General features: G+C 37.8%; 1 protein-coding gene across 2 annotated transcripts; it reads right to left on the reverse strand.

Annotated features, from left to right (window-relative positions):
* Nucleotides 1–1,311: 1,311 nt before the first annotated feature.
* On the reverse strand, nt 1,312–15,097 carry slc43a3a (solute carrier family 43 member 3a). 2 transcript variants are annotated; one of them, XM_055204854.2, is made up of 12 exons: nt 14,026–15,082; nt 13,798–13,927; nt 13,140–13,186; nt 10,530–10,606; nt 10,346–10,438; nt 9,532–9,671; nt 7,695–7,837; nt 7,482–7,622; nt 5,366–5,473; nt 5,108–5,294; nt 4,884–5,004; nt 1,312–3,859 (listed from the first exon to the last, which is right to left on the reverse strand). In XM_055204854.2, the coding sequence occupies exons 1-12, from the start codon at nt 14,201–14,203 to the stop codon at nt 3,725–3,727; spliced, it is 1,500 nt and encodes a 499-aa protein (XP_055060829.2). In that variant the 5' UTR covers nt 14,204–15,082; the 3' UTR covers nt 1,312–3,724. The 2 variants fall into 2 exon arrangements, with proteins under 2 accessions (XP_055060829.2, XP_055060828.2); XM_055204853.2 differs by having other exon boundaries at nt 7,482–7,837; nt 14,026–15,097.
* Between the last annotated feature and the right edge of the window lie 398 nt (nt 15,098–15,495).

Genomic DNA, 15,495 nt, shown 5'->3' on the forward strand with positions numbered 1-15,495 from the left:
ACGCCCAAAACACCACATTTTTGCACACACCTACAAAGTATCAATTTTAACATGTTATAATAAATTATCTATTTAGTATTTTGAGCTAAAACTTCACATGTGTACTCTGGCGACACCAAATATTTATTTGACATCTTAAAAAGTCTTGTGCCATGGCCCCTTTAATATAAATAAAGCTGTTCATGTTAGTGCATTAACTAATGTTTACAAGATTTTAATATTAAGTATTCATAATTGCTGAAATTAACATTAACAAAGATAAATAAATGCTGTATAAGTGCAGTTCATTATTAGTTCATGTTACCTAATCTGTTTAACTAATGAACCTTATTGTAAAGTGTTACCAAAATATTACTTTAATTTAAAATTTCACTTTAGTATGGATTGTCTAAACGAAAAAAAATCCATATTTCTACAAGGACACCGTAGCCAACAGCACACATTTTCTCTCAAATCTTCACAGGGAATAAATTTGTCTTAATCAGCGTGTTTAAAAACCACAGATGAACATTTTTTAACTGATATGCATTGCTGGATAGCATGCAGTATTAATAATCAGTTTGTTGGAAAGCATTGGCTTATTGGTCTATACTCAGTAATGCTTTTAAAGCTTTGTTAAGGCTTTCCCAATGGAAGCAGACATATAAGCATTCCTCTTAATGAGTAAATGCATAATAAATAGAATAGAATAGAATAGAATAGATAAAATAGAATATTATCTATGTATCGCCCAACTCCAGAAAAGTCTGAACACAATAGCTTGAAGATCTTATGTAAGGACTTCTTGCCCTAAAACTCATGTGTCCCAGTAGAGTATGTACTCAAATTTCATAAACAAGGTTTTTAATTTTCAAAATATGCCAAGCTCACTACTGCAAAGTAAAAAAAACTTTTGTTTTTTGTAATTTCTGTATTGATAAAGTTTGTAAATACTCAATTATTAATATTCAATCAAATAAATGGTATTAGCCTATATGGCTATCAACTCTTATTTCTGAATATTGTTTTCATATTTATAAAATACAGTGGTGCTAAAAATCCTGTAGTGATTTTGACACAGGCACCAATTGGGTAGTATGCCATACACAGGAGACCAGATATGAGTTTAGCCTTGAGTGTGTGTGCATCCAATGACCCCTCCCTCAGCTCAGGAATTCCACCTAAGCGGTATAAAAATTATCTAAATGGATCATTCAACAAATAGAAAAATATGTAAATTGGAGAGAGTTTGTCTTCTTATTTATCTTCGGGATTTTGTGAACCTCTTGTAGAACCTTTAACTGGATTATCAACACAAGGAAGACACGGTGGTAATAAAATGGAATTTTTATTAACAAAAGATAAACAAGAATAACTAAAAAACTACTAAATAATACTAAAATAAACATAAAAAAATCAGTCATGCAATATTGAAAAATATCTATGGTAAATAGTTACTGACAGAATACACCAATGCCAAGGTTTCAGGAAAGTGATATTTATGTGCAGAAGGTCCTTAAAGTGGGGGTTCAATGGTATTTCATGCATTCTAACGTATTAACAAAGTTTAAGAGTTGGTTTCCTCATGCGTGTTACAGAGTATTTCTGTGCCAAATGCACTTCGCCAGGGTTTGTACAAGTTTCGGAAAGTTTTTTCGATTACGGGTCCAGCTGACATTTCAGGAGTAAGCTATATGTATCACGTTTTTATGGGCACTTCCCCCGAAAAAGCACGCCCACATGTCAATCAGCGCGAGAGCCGAGGACGCCAAGTTACAGGCATCACTTCACGCGAAAGCTTTGTTTTATATCAAACTCAACAATGGCACGAAAGAAAAAGTGTGTTTTTGGATGTAAGGAGAAGAAAGCCAACATTATGGAAAAAATGGATAGTTTGTTTATCCAAAGTTTTGCATATGTGTTTGTTTAACGCTGAATTTCATTGAAAAGTCCCAACCAGGTCATGAGTTGCATGCAGTAAGTATAACTTCTGTGTTATTTTGGAAATAGGTGCGTAAGTGCATATTATATAAACGACACGAACATGTAGTGAATTATAAGTTATCCAGTCAGTGTTATATAGGGCCCTATCTTGCACCCAGCTGTTCATTATGCTATTTTAAGGGCGCATGCTTGACCATAATGTATAGCGTGCACAACGCGCACACACTTTGCTTATCTAATCTACACAGATGCAACAGTTATTTTTGCAAATCATAAATTGTTACAATAAAAAATATTAACACATGAGATAAGGGAAATCATTGTGATGATAGTTTTTATTTATTGTGTGGCTGCGTTAAAAAATGATCATGCAAATAACGATTAAAATATTTTCATAAGTTTGTTGTATGGCTGTATTACGTTTATTTTATGTAAATAATAATTAAAATGTTTTCATAAGAAACCTTAATGTATGTAAACTTGATTTGTAAGTGTACTTTGGGGTTGGACTGCGTTTCTTGGCTTTCAGCGGTGAGGGTGGACGCAGCGATGTCCTCTGCTGGCGTCAGGTCATGTGTAGAGGCAGATCCACCTCCCGTTACACGGCGTGCCCGATTTATGCTGGCAAGCTTGGGATTCCCCCGTCTCCTGACATCATTGTAGCGCTTGGCGCAACGATGGGGATACCAGCTGATGAGACAATTGTGGCTATTTCCTCCCACGCTGATTTGGGCGGGTTTCTCCCATCCCCATGCAAAACAACTTCACTGTCTTTGGCTGCTCTTACAAGAACGTCGGCTGTGAACCGCACCTGGCATGCGTCTGGTAAATTCGTCATAATAATAGCAACCCGCCATGGAACTTGCGCCCTTGTGTTTAAAGGGAATGTTGGATAGCGTTCTGATTGGTTTATTTGACGTAACGCCCAAACCACACCTATGAATAATGAACCTACTTCAGACCAACCCCTTATTGATTTGCGCCTGGCGCAAGAGTTATTTCTCCCGCCGGGAAAATAGCAACAGCGCCCAAGATCCGCCCACAAAGTCCCTTGCGCTTTGCACTTGCATTTCAGATCGTTAAAATAGGGCCCATAAAGTGTTGACTCGCTAAAAGCTGATATTTCTTTTATAAATCTTATAAAAATAAATACTCTTCGGAGATATGAAGGATGTAATACTACTCTATAGGTACTCCAGATTAATATTAGATATGCAGAAACAGCGTGTGTTATGTGAGCTTTAACAATCTGGAACACGCAGATGAAGCTTCAACTTGTTGCAGACATCTGTGATTGCCTTTCTGGATGAGAAGCTCAGAACGTGGTGTGATCTGCTTAGTCTTTGGACGCACAGGACAGAAACTCAGTTGGAGACTGAGATCTTGGGTGCTCTGTGGCAACCTCTAGCACACAGGCTGGAGACTCAGAACGATGGGGGTTGTCCTGTTACAATCTTTGGGGAAGACTCAGAACTTGGGTGCTCTGTTTCAGTCTCTTAGCATAAAGCCGGAGACCGGAACAATGGGGGTCTGAAAAAAGGTACTTTTATAACTTTTCAGATAAGGAGGAGTTTGCATATTTGGGCTTTCCTGATGTAGAGCCGTAATTGGCTGTTGATGTTGATGGAGCCCACAGAATTTGGCCCACCTTCCTACACTGTGAGGAACTCATTTACATAGCATAAAGTACAAAGTTTAACTTTGTCTTTAGAATTTCATCTATGCATTTTTCACTTACCAAACCTGTATATAGTCCTATATAGATATACATAAGCTTATCGTACAAATAAAACCATTCATATTAATACATTGGTGTTTCTCTCATTGAGAACTCTGAAATGTTCTCTCTCTGTTTTGCCAGCTTTCTGCAGTGAAAGAAAACATTAAGAGGATGTATGAAGGCCAGTAGAGTCAGGGCAGTCAACATGATGTTCACCTAAATGAAACAAAGACACAGATAAAGTCTGAATCACTGATAACAGTGGAAAGCAATGAATCTGGATATCTTAAAAATATTGCACATATATTTTAACACTTTAACCCAGCTAAAATGATCTGGTGACTGTGGGGCCATTTTAGTACAGTGAACTCATTGTCATGTTCAAGAAAACAAATTTGAAATGATTCAAGCTTTGTGACATGGTGCATTATCCTGCTGGAAGTAGCCATTAGAGGATGGTTACATGGTGATCATAGAGGGATGGACATGGTCAGAAACAATGCTCATGTAGGCCGTGGCATTTAAACGATACCCAATTGGCACTAAGGGGCCTAAAGTGTCCCAAGAAAACATCCTCCACACCATTACACCACTATCACCAGCCTGCACAGTGGTAACAAGGCATGATGGATCCATGTTCTTATTCTGTTTACACAAAATTCTGAGACTCATCAGACCAGGCAACATTTTTCAACAATTTTGGTGAGCTTGTGCAAATTGTAGCATCTTTTTCCTATTTGTAGTGGAGATGAGTGGTACCCGGTGGGGTCTTCTGCCGTTGTAGCCCATCCGCCTCAAGGTTGTGCGTGTTGTGGCTTCACAAATGCTTTGCTGCATACCTCGGTTGTAAAGAGTGGGTATTTCAGTCAAAGATGTTCTTCTATCAGCTTGAATCAGTCGGCTCATTCTCCTCTGACCTCTAGCAGCAACAAGGCATTTTCGCACACAGGACTGTCGCATACTGGGTGTTTTTCCCTTTTCACACCATTTTTCGTAAACCCTAGAAATGGTTGTGCGTGAAAATCCCAGTAACTGAGCAGATAACCCAGTAACTTTCTTTCCCATTCTGACATTCAGTTTGGAGTTCAGGAGATTGTCTTGACCTAAATGCATTGATGCAACTGCCATGTGATTGGTTGATTAGATAATTGCATAATGAGAAATTGAACAGGTGTTCTAATAATCCTTTAGGTGAGTGTATACATTATTCTGTTTGTCAATGGTGTGTGAATAGACTTACATAGAAGGGGTCCCCTCCAAGAACTTTGCTGAGGGCAAAGCAGGGATACTGTAGCAAAGATACCAAACCAGATAGAGACATCACTAGACCAAAAAGCTTTCCAAAATGATGAGCAGGAAACCTGTAACAAATTCAGATTCATTGCACTCAATTAAGTGAAAAGGATTTCACACAAATTGGCAATGAAGATACGCACTCCCTGTGTTCATCTTCTGTTAACTTACGCTATACTGATAAACGCAGCATTGCCTCCATACAGAAAAGAGCGATTGAGGACCTGAAGGATGAAGGTGAGGTACTGGAGTGAGAGGTAGGGAACGCTTGCACAGATGGAGAACAGAAGACACTGGAGGGAGGTGAGGAAGAGAGACAGAATGGAGGAACGTAGGTCTGCTTCTCGTTGTGACAGGCCTGCAAAATGATGAAGATGAAGAAACCAGGATCTGGTAAATACCCTTGTAAATAATGTGCCAGCAACTGACCTGGATTCAAGGGTTTTCTTCTGTGTCTGTCCATTAGAAGACCATTCCAGGGAGCACAGAGAAATCCACACAGTTGGGTAAAGGCAAACGCATTGGTGTATTTACTGACTGAAAAAGACAAATTGGGGATAGGGTTAGCTTGCTATTGGTTTGTATCAAAAAGAGGTTTTGATGCTTTACCCTGTGACTTTAAAGGGATAGTCCACCCAAAAATGAAAATTGTGGAATAATTTATTCACCCTCGTGTAGTTAAAAACCTGTATAAATTTATTTGTTTTGCTGAACACAAAGGAAGATATTCTGAGCAATGTTTGTAGCCAAATCGTTTTTGAGCATCGTTGGCCTTCAATAGTATTTTTCTTTCCTCCTATGGAAGTCAGTGGTGCTCATGTTTTCTGCATGATTACAAATATCTTCCTTTGTGATCAGCAAAACAATAGTAGACAATAGTATCTAATGGACAGAACACAACTCGCTGAGGGTTGAAACTATGGTGTTGCAGGACTGTAAGTGGGCGGGGCTTTATCAATGTCATCTCACATTGATAAGAGAATCAAAACGGCATGTCTAAGGAGACTGCTTTGGTTTAATGGGGATTAAAAAACAAGGAGCGGGTGGACTTTTTTATCGTAGGGTGGTTGTGTTCACACACATTTATGTCCAAAGTGCCCTTTAAAGTTGTCCAAATTAAGGGTCCTACCATATACCCGGCACAATGCGTGACGCAAGTATCTTTTGCTAGTTTCAACCCGGCGCAATTATCATTTTCATGTTTATAGCAAATCCATTTGTTCCCTATTTTGATACTATGGGTTTTTCTGGTCTGAAGGGGACATTCCACTTTTTTGAGGGTGTGCTCATTTTCCAGCTCCCCTAGAGTTAAACATTTGATTCTTACAGTTTTGGAATCCATTCGGCTGATCTCCGGGTCTGGCGGTACCACTTTTGGCGTGGCTTGGCATAATCCATTGAATCTGATTGGACCATTAGTATCACACTCATAAATAACCAAAGAGTTTCGATATTTTTCCTATTTGAAGCTTGACTCTTCTGTGGTTACATCGTGTACTAAGACCGACGGAAAATTAAAAGTTGTGATTTTCTAGGCAGATATGGCTAGGAACTATACCAACTGGCATAATAATCAGTGACTTTGCTGATGTAACTGCAGCAGGTGTAGTGATATTACGCAGCAGCCGAAAATAGTCCCCTTGGTTACTTTCAATGCGGACTACCGGCGCATCCGGGAGCTTGACTGTGGATTTCGTCACCGCCCCTTTTTGGGGGATAAAAAGGCGGACCTTCCGTTGGCTTCCATTCAAAATAGCGGAACAAAGCAACGTTTTTACACAGCCGGCAGGTGTAAATAACTTATGAAATCACTCAGATTAAACATATAGAGTATTTATCTGCCCACCCTGCCTGCCATAGAGCCCGAAAGATATATTAACACATTTAATTTGGTCAATATAAAAACATGTCCCTTTCATTCTCACAGCGTCAAATTTACGCCTGCCGGCTGTGTACAAAGGTTGCTTTGTTCCGCTATTTTGAATGGAAGCCTATAGAAGGTGTAGTCTGATTTCCCCCAAAAGTGGGCGTGAACCTGTTCAGAGACATTCTATGACGTTGCAAATCGCAAATTTTCCGTCAGTCTTAGTACACGAAAAAAGGTTAAAAAAGTTTTAATAGAAGTTTTAATACAGGTATGTACCATTATTAAATACCTTTGAGGTACCAAACACCTTTGAGGTACCAGTATGTCCTTAAAAAAGTGATATTTGCCTGGCACAAGTGCACTTAAAAACATGAAAAGTTAAAGAAATACTTCAATTGGTAATGCCAAAAAAGTAAGTTTATTTAAAGTTTAAGTTGATATAACTTGCATTTTTATGTGTTACCAATTTAAGCATTTTTTTTTTAAGTTGATGCAACTTTTCACCTTTTTTACAGTGTGACATTTTGACAGCCCACAAAAAACAGGGGATGAATGCAATATAAGAGACATTTTGAACGAGCAATGCTGTGCACGGCAGCATATGCCAGATCGCTGTAGTCTGCAAATAATTCAGTCCTATCAGCAAATCATTCTTGGTCAAATCCCTGTCGTGCTTACCAACAGCAGGGTCTTGGTTGGCCAGTCTGTTCAGCATTGGATTCAGAGCTCCAATAAAGAAATAGTGACGAAGTTGCATGACTGACAGCCAAACCAGATGCCACAGAAAGAACCAGGACAAAACACAGCTCTTTAAGCTGGCTATAAAAAAGAGGATAAATGTTATTTCAAGTTTCAGTATTGATAATTTAGTCCAGTATGGCCAAATAGTACCTTTCTCAGAGTTGTCTGTAACCTGTAGTGAGCCTGCAGTCTCCGTTGTCTTATCTTCTTTACCTCTGTCTCTATTTAAACCCTGTTCTTGCTCTGCCTCGGATTGTTCTACATTGTAGCTATTTGATTTAGCACAGCTAATCCTGTATAAAGAAACAACTTCGCATTGTCATTTCGGGGCATTATAATAGTATGATTTATCTATGTGTTAAAGGATATATTTATTTACTAAAATAATGCATTTACCAAAATGTATCATGGTACTCCAATATATACCATGGTACCAAAATGTACCATCATATTTACATACTGTCAGAAATAAAGGTACCCTTTAAAAATATTTACCTGTTATGTACTAATATACACTCATCGGGCCCTATCTTGCACCCAGCGCAATTGACTTTGTCAGTGACGCATGTATCATTCGTATTTTGCACCGGCGCACAGCGGGTGTTTTCCCTCCACAGACGCACGTCTGCAAACTAGGGAATGAACTTGCGCTCCCTGGGCGGTTCAGTGCAAAGAAGGAGGCGTGTTCCGGCGCAAACCATCCCTGATGCTATTTTGCAGTTTCAAAAAACAATTGCACCACTGACCAAAAAAAACTGGTCTAAAGTCAGTGGCGCGTTGCGCGTGGTTCATTATGCTATTTTAAGGGCGCATGCTTGACCATAATGTATATAACGCGCACACACTTTGCTTATCTAATCTACACAGATGCAACAGTTATTTTTGCAAATCATAAATTGTTACAATAAAAAATATTAACACATGAGATAAGGGAAATCATAGTGGTGAGCATTGTGGTGATAGTTTTTATTTATTGTGTGACTGCGTTAAAAAATGATCATGCAAATAACGATTAAAATATTTTCATACGTTTGTTGTGTGGCTGTTTTACGTTTATTTTATGTAAATAATAATTAAAATGTTTTCATAAGAAACCTTGATTTGTAAGTGTACTTTGGGGTTGGACCTTGCTTGCGTTTCTTGGTTCCGATTTCAAAGCCCCCAAACCCTTTCAGCGGTGAGGGTGGACACAGCGATGTCCTCTGCTGGCGGCAGGTCATGTGTAGAGGCAGATCCACCTCCCGTTACACGGCGTGCCCGATTTATGCTGGCAAGCTTGGGATTCCCCCGTCTCCTGACATCATTGTAGCGCTTGCCGCAACGTCCAGGGAATGCCAGCTGATGAGACAATTGTGGCTATTTCCTCTCACGCCCGTTTAACCGACGCTGATTTGGCCGAGTTTCTCCCATCCCCATACAAAACAACTTCTCTGTCTTTGACTGCTCTTACAAGAACGACGTGGGTCTCCTCGGCTGTGAACCGCTCCTGGCGTGCGCCTGGTAAATCCGTCATAATAATAGCAACCCGCCATGGAACTTGCGCCCTTGCGTTTAAAGGGAATGTTGGACGTTCTGATTGGTTTATTTGATGTTACGCCCAAACCACACCTATGAAAAATGAACCTACTTCAGACCAACCCCTTATTGGTTTGCGCCTGGCGCAAGAGTTATTTCTCCCGCCGGGAAAATAGCAACAGCGCCCAAGATCCGCCCACAAAGACACTTGCGCTTTGCGCTTCGCACTTGCGTTTCAGATCGTTAAAATAGGGCCCATTAGCTTTTGTATCTTTTTTCTTAAAATGCAAAGTGGTCCAAGTTACGTTTAGGGTACCATGATACCACGAGCAACAACAAAGACATGTTAGTTATCATGCACTTGGTACTCTCTTTATAGTTGTTTATTTGCTATGTCTGATGCATAAATCAATACAATATTAACAATATAATATGACAAAACACCACTTGTACTTTAAATAAATTCACTGACCCATATGTGTAGTTTTCTGGGACTGGATAGGGAATGTGTGACTTTGGCATGAGAGTGGTAGTCCGGAGAAGATGAATGATATTACAGGCTGAGAGAAAAAGAAATGAGGAGCGAAGAGAGATTCCTCTCTCGTACAGCACCTTCAGAAATAATGATGTTTATATTTAGCGTGGATTTTAAAACTGAAATTGCTTTGAAAGCACATTGTGCAGGTACGATAGAGACAGAGCGCAACGCGTCATAACCTAAAAACCACGCCCACCAGGGGGAAAACAATCCATCAGTCTCCATTGACTTTGTATTGTGAGAGGCTGCCTCCTTGTCATTTCTGGCTTATAAAAAAAAACAGAAAAATGCCCAAACGCTGCTGCGTGACAGGATGTACAGACAACAAGCAAAAAAAAAACAGAAATACGTTTTTATAAGCTGTAAACGAGCGTTTAAAGACACAAACATGCAACTTTTCATAGTACTACTATTAGTAAAATTGCACCCACTAGAGGGAAACGAAGTCAGCGGTCCACTTTTTCTCCTTAAATGCTGGGTTTTACGGCTCGACGGCTTATAAGAACTTATTTATGGGTTTTTTTTGGCCTGTTAGTTGCATACACTGTCACACAGCAGCTCTTAGGCACTACCCCGTTTCCTGTTAAAAGCCAAAAATGACAAGGAGGCGGCCTCCCGCAATACAAAGTCAATGGAGACGGCCGGATTGGTTTCCCCCAGGCGGGCGTGGCCCTCAAATTAGCATAACTGCGCTCTGTCTCTATGCAAATGTGTTTTGTGGTTAGCTTTTACACTTAGTTCCTTTTACCTTCATGATGAGAAATATAACTGATGAAGAGTCAAAGGCTCCATTGTAGATGGTTATAATGGTTGATCTGTGAGAACCAAAAAGGTTTCCTACCTGTGACATAGACACGGTAAGTGCTAGATTACATGTGCTCACTCAATAGAAATCAATCAAATCAATCCTATGTTATCGTTCATGGACATACCTGCATATTCGTCATTAAAAACAAAACACCCCCCACAGCAATGCAGGACATAGCAGGGAAAAGCAGGAGAGAAAGAGCTGGTTAAAGGAAAACAAATAAAACATTAGTCATAACAAGATCTCCAATCCGTTAAAATTTTATTTTCCAAATATAGTCCCAGGCTGTCACTGGGGAAGTACCTTTTAAAAAGCTCCTTATATTTAGGTACAGATATGTACACATTTAGCACCAATGTGTACCTCTGAGCTACTAGTATAACTCTTTAGGTGCAAAGGTTACCTTTTTGAGAAGGTACCAGCCCAGTTACAACAAGGACCATTTTTTACCATTTTTTTCTGACAATGAATAAATATTGATTAGAAATATTATTAAAAGGGCAATGAATCTGTCAATTTTATTGTTTTATACTGTTGTCTGAGGTCTACTTATGATGTTCGCGTGGTTTTTACATCCAAAAGCAATAAGTAATAGGCTATTTTGTAACATGGATTAGTGGCTCTCTGGAAAAATGGTTCGTTTGAAGGGGAGGGCCGCATTGAAGACCTGGACATAAACGCCCACTGCTATGATTGGATAGCTTCATTCCCCGTCATTACATGTGGGGAAATGTTTTAAAAACATTAATGTGTAAAAATAGCAGCCGAACACACAAAACATTCTGGGTGCTAAAGATGATACACATAAATGACAATACGTATATTAAAGTAGAAACAAAACTTTAAACTCAACGTGATTAAATTACCGTATACAACACAATAAGCGTGCATCAGAAACTACACCGCGGCTGATAAGTCCTTATAAATAACTTTGTATATTTCTTTTGTGCTTTAGACACGGATGTTACAAGAGGACATAAGCGATCTCTTAAGCAATAGTGAAACGCAGTAACATTAGCATAAAAAAAGTACATGTACTTACTGTGTATACTGCTGTCATTTTTGTCAGATTCAATAGTGGTGCTTTTAATCACTCTCTGCAAATCCAGCATCGACTTGTGGCACTTTACAAATGAATCCGCGGTACACAAAATAAACAAACACTCCCCACGCGAGCTGAAACTTCTTAAAAAAACAAACTTTAACCCCGCATTCCTAATGTTATGTTCCGAGCCTCCGAGTTAAGGTTATACAACGTCTGTGTTCTTCCCAGATGGTTCTTCCACAACCGAACACTTCGTTTCCGGGTGATTCTCACAAAAACTTGGTTTTAAAAATGTCAAGCATGAAAATGTAAAAATTGCTTAAATTTACTTTTTTCCCACCAGACATTGAAAAACAAAGTCTGGAGTAAATGGGAACATTAATTTAAAAACTTTTACTTATCATTTAACACTTGTTGTAACATAATTTTAAAAATTAGTCCTAAAAAATCTCATTACCGCAACAGTCAGAAAACATCAACACTGACATATTTTCAAAATGACATGACAAACCTGAAAGAACATAATTTGGAGATTCTGCACATGCATTTAAAATCAAAGTATTATGCTTCTATTAATTAAATTAACATTTAATAAGCATCTACGGTAATGATAATCAAAATGTCGTGTAAGCATTCTGACAAGACAATATTTCAAATTAACTGTAAAAAATTATCTTACCTGGTAGCCATCTTGAAGTAACTGGTCCATGTGCTTGGTCACTCAAAATCAAACTTTATTAAAATTCTGTATGTGTGCTTAAACTGTTCTCAAAAAGTGTTGCGTAGGATGAGAACATCCGGCATGGTCACATCATTTTCCTATTTTTTCTTCATTATTATTATACATGAATATTCAGTAAATATTTTTTCTGTCATCTAAAGTAGTCTAGCAAAACATCCATTATTTTTTTTCTTAATATTTTTGTGTTAATTTGATGAAATCACAACATAACGCATGTTCAAACACAGCCGGACACATTGCGGTAATGAGAATTTCAGCAGAAAATTGGATAAAATTTCCAATTATAAATTCTTATGTTGAAATCACACATTGTGCAAGGCAGAACACAGTATTGTGTTAATTCTGATGCTTTTTAATGTTACTATATTAAACATTTTAAAGCTAAAATCATTAGTGCCGTGGTGTTTCAATGGTTTCGTGAGAATCACCCTTCCATAAGTACTCATAACAGATCACCGCGTCAAAATAAATCAAAATAAATAAAATAAGTCTCAGGAAAAATGTATTTAAAAGTAATTTTGGTTACATTCGGCAATCTTTAAAGACCTGTTTACTGATTGTTGAGACACTGCATGGTTTGCTTTGCCCCTGGCCCACACGTTTGTCACGCGAAGCTGTGGACGGGGCTACAAAAGTAGTCGTTATATTTTGGGTTTGGGGAGGTGTTTTAATTCTAATCTGACAATATATTTCAGCACATTCCTGAATCGACTGTTTTAATGGCTTGGTTCCAAAAACTGTTATATTTGCATAAAGAGGACGTTTTCAGTTCTCAAGCTTGCAAGATATTCATTTAAGTATGATGACCTCTTATATAACAGAATATCAAGTTAAAATTCATTTTATTGATTCACTGCCCCTTTAATTATTGTTTTATTAACATGAAGAAATTTGATATTAAAAATAAGTAATAACTATAAATATGAATTATTAGTATCTGCCCATACCTTTATTGGATAATGCCATTAGCAAGGTTCCTGTGATATAAAAAAATCTAAAAAAGTAAGAATACATGAGATTGGTATATAAAGTGGTGAGGTTGTTAATAATGCTTTAGCTAACAAGAACTGACTAAACAATAATTTGTTGATTTTAGACTATGTTAATTTTATCATTTACTTATACATTTTTTAAATCAAAGCTAACCATAGTTAGTGCACCGTGAACTAATATGAAAAATTGCAATTATTGACATTAACTAACATTAACAAAAATTAATAAATGCTGAAAATATTGCTCATTGTTAGTTTGTGTTATCTAATGCATTTACTAATGTTAACAAATACTAACTGACAAATGTATACATGCTGCTAACTTTAGAAACATAAAGTCTTTAAAATCATGAAGGGGGCCTAAAGTGACTTTCATTATTTCATTATTCAAAAGGCAACATTTTTGTGGTGGTTCAATTTCTATTTGAACAGCCCTGAGTCCATTTTCTATTTGAACAGCCCTGAATGAGTCCAGTTAAAACGGTTGACTGACGATTTCTACTATCTGCTTAAAGCACACCCCCTCACAATCAGATAAACTCGTTGCCTCCATTGCAGAGAGATACAGTTGTGCAGTTAATTCTTGTTTACATCTTATGGCGGACCAACTCACATAGCCAGAAACCGTGTTGCCATTGTGCCAAAGTGGTCGTAAAAGAATCCATTGGGAAGAGAAGAAAAGTTATGCATGAAGGAAGCAATAGTGAAAACCAGTGAGAAATTCTCATCCTGCAGACTGCAATCTAATGAAAAACACACAGTGAAAAACACACCAAGATTGTAAAAAAATGAAAAGCATAACTATGTAAAAAATAATAACCCACATTGTAAATAGTCTTACCTGAGCTTTTTCCATTCGAGTCTGTAACATTAACGCACAGTTCACTGAAGTATTCATCTGACTTCAACACAAACATGAGAGACGCCCAACCAAACACAATTCCAGCAAAACACAAACACTCCAGCAGTCCGGTAGCCAGAGTCAGAAAGTATCTCAACCCCATTTCAGATGTTCGCATATATCCACAGTCAGGAACTACTCTTGAACTGGCAACTATGTTGTTCCACAATATTTCTCTTTAATGTAAACTAATCTCTCATTTTTTTTGACCAGAACAGAAGTCTAGCTGGCTCTGAATGTTACTGGCCATGTGGTAGCGATAAACAATTCTGTTTCAAGTGTTAACAAAAGTTTAGCATGTTCCCCCAATGGGAGGGACCTAAATTACAACATATCGTAAGAATGTATTCACTCTCAAACTAGTGTGTGTAAAACTGTAACAAGACAAACTAAATGTATAGTCAAAATGTAACAATAATATGCCTTCATTTAAGAATATTGTCGAATTAAACAATATTTTATCAATACATATACACATATAATTGTGGAGTTTTTTTGTTAAAAAGTAATGTTTGTTTGGATAACACTTAATTTGTTCGGTGTTGAAGCGGATGCGCGCGCACTGTGTGGACAGTTACTAATCCGGATTATGACTTCTGCACGCTCTAATCTCTCACAAGCAACAGTTTTCCTTGTCCAGCCTTATATGAGATCTACTTATAACCTATAAATAAGGGTAATATAGTAGATACAGATATAGACAATATCCAATTTAAGAAAAATAGCGTTAATTTAAATTTAAAATGAAGCTCCTTTATGATTTAAATAATACATACCAGGCGATAATACTGTTGAATGCTATATCGAGTAATCTAACGTTAACGTTAAAACTTGTCTAAATTCCATCGTAAAATGCCTTGGTTTTCCCTTAAAGTTATGTTTGGGTTGATGTAGCCTACGCAGCTAAGCCGTTTTGATGTAAAACACGGTCATACGAATGACGGCTAGTCATTGACCCGTGCACGTGCATGCGCGAACGAGCCGGGCAATTCGTTTGTTCAATGCTCAGTTAACTTAAATAAACCAGGCTTGATGACGTATGCAGCCTGCATATGCGACCTCCGCAGGCTTCAGCCTTCAGATTGAGAAAGGCCTTCAACTGAGCATGAACAGGCATGCTGACTTTTACATGACTAGAATCATTTAAACCCACATTGAACATAGTTTATATTTTTAAAATGAATTTTAATTTAGGGGAAGCCCGAATTTGTTTAGCCAAGATCCAATAAACAAATGTCCTAAAAATAAAAATGTATAAACAAATGGGATGTTTTTTTCTTCCGTATGAAGAACTAAAATTGTGATATGGCAACATCATATGAACATTTCAGTCGTTTCTCTAGATATTTAACCATTACATCTCACCTCTTTGATGTGCACGTGTCTGTGAGAGAAATAAAATACGCACGT

Source organism: Misgurnus anguillicaudatus, chromosome 3 (genome assembly GCF_027580225.2).
Source record: "Misgurnus anguillicaudatus chromosome 3, ASM2758022v2, whole genome shotgun sequence".
NCBI classification, from domain to species: domain Eukaryota; kingdom Metazoa; phylum Chordata; class Actinopteri; order Cypriniformes; family Cobitidae; genus Misgurnus; species Misgurnus anguillicaudatus.